General features: G+C 45.7%; 1 protein-coding gene across 6 annotated transcripts in view; it reads right to left on the bottom strand.

Moving 5' to 3' along the window:
• LOC118415237 (probable peptide/nitrate transporter At3g43790) overlaps nucleotides 1–1,782 on the bottom strand; it is a 54,387-nt gene that overhangs the window by 12,898 nt on the left and 39,707 nt on the right. For 2 of the 6 annotated variants that reach the window (XM_035819674.1, XM_035819673.1), the window contains exon 1: nucleotides 1,101–1,656. The exons of 1 other annotated variant lie outside the window; for it this stretch is intronic. Coding sequence is in view for 2 of the 5 variants with exons in the window: in XM_035819668.1 (XP_035675561.1) it covers nucleotides 1,101–1,184 (84 nt within the window). In the remaining 3 variants the exon portion in view is untranslated. Of the gene's footprint in view, nucleotides 1–1,100; nucleotides 1,670–1,782 lie in introns of those variants that run through there. 3 more of the 6 variants (XM_035819668.1, XM_035819667.1, XM_035819671.1) reach the window with 3 other exon arrangements.

Raw genomic sequence — 1,782 nt, 5'->3', positions numbered from 1 at the left:
TGCCCCCCCGGAAATTATGTTGGGGGGACATCGCCCCCCCAAAAAATCAAGCTGAAACCTTGTGTATTTTTTTGATGATGGAAATTTCATAAAATCAAGCTAGTCTAACAGCAAAATTTACCCCTGAAAATGCAAGAAATGGCGTTTCAGAGAGTCACGATTTCAAAATTTCGCCAGGTCACCTTCCTTGTGACAACTGTGTCTTCGGCGCAGGACAATATGTTGCGGGAGCGTTGCTCTGAAAAATTTAAACCAATAGAAATTGTACTATCGTACTTTGCTTAGTTTACAAGCAGAATGTGCCACTGAAATTCAGGAAATGACGTTTCAGACGGTCAAGATTTTAAAATTTTCTCCGAACCTCCCTAGCAATGACTCACGACATGGTGACAATTCGTGCGTGGTAGCTTAGGTCATCGCCCTCAAACATCTTTTTCTTTGACAAAAATGGCATAAGATTTAGCGTAGTCTGCAAGCAAAAGTTGTCCCTCAAAATACAGAAAATGTCGTTTCAGAGGGTGCAGATTTCGAAATTTACCCAGACCAACCTTGCGACAGCTCGCACCTTCGGCACTCGAAATCGTGAAAATATTTTGGGGGCATCGCCCTCGCTAAAACCATGTGTCTTTCTAACAGAATTGCCATCAAACTTAGCTTAGTCTGGCAGCAAAATTTGCCCGTCAAAACGCAGGAAATGCCGTTTTAGAGGGTCTAGATTTCAAATTTTCCCGGGGGAGCATGCCCCCGGACCCCCCTAGGGTGGTAGCGCCTTCGGCGCTACATAAGCGTGTGCCGCAAAATTCTGTCAGTAAAAGTTCGCCCCCCCAGACAAAATTTCCTGCCGCCGCCTCTGCTAAACACCAACAACCCCACAACCACCCCCCACCCCCACCACCCATTTTGCACAAGACGAAGTGGCCAGTTTTTCAGCCTTCAGGTCACATCCTATCATTACACGCCCTCCCCCTTTACCTGGGATGACACGTAAATCAAGTTAAGGAGTTGGAACAAGTCTGGTGGTAATATGTTGTTGATTTATATCTATTTTCTCCGCTAGACATGGGCTCAAGTTGATATGATGTGGTATAACGTTACGTTACCTGTTTCAGAGGAAAGCTGGGCATGACTGGTCTGGCAGTGCGGTGGTCACCTCGGCACAAAAGATGTTCAAATAAGGGATTCATGCACTACTTTTTTGTTGTTGACGCGATCATCCGGATTACTATCCAACCTGGCACGTTATCAGAGCTGTTGTCCTTGTTGTTGATCAGAAGGTCGCTCGACCGGTACTGACTTTGCAACCAAAACACTGCTCACGACCTTTAAATTCGGTGAGGGATTTCCCGGTTCGTCATTGGATGGTTACGTGGTATTTTTCCACTGTGTTTTTCCACAATAATGGCCAATCAGGAGCAGTGGCGGTACATTGAGAGTTTTAAATGTCTCTCACAGATAGGAAACTCGTTTTACAGCTGTTTTGTATGATGTATGAAAACTACCTTCCGTCAGTGTCGCTGACGAAAGGTAGTGGATTCTTTCTGACACGTCTGACCGTTTCCAAAATCATATCCAGTTGCCGTTTGCTTGAGTCTAGCAAGTTACATGATTCCGTAAGGGGTGTTTACGACATCTAGTGCGTTTTGCGGCAGACCTTGTGCCAAAAATAACCCTTGCGTCACCCCGGTAACCACCCTTCCCAGTTTCCCGCGACCAGACCTGTTTACTCACACATGGCTCCCGTCCTCCGCAGCTTATATAATGTTTTCTTGTATTCTATTGTGA

Source organism: Branchiostoma floridae, chromosome 5 (assembly GCF_000003815.2).
Source record: "Branchiostoma floridae strain S238N-H82 chromosome 5, Bfl_VNyyK, whole genome shotgun sequence".
Lineage (NCBI taxonomy): Eukaryota > Metazoa > Chordata > Leptocardii > Amphioxiformes > Branchiostomatidae > Branchiostoma > Branchiostoma floridae.
Note: the sequence above shows the minus strand (reverse complement) of the source record. Positions and strands in the feature narration are given on the sequence as shown.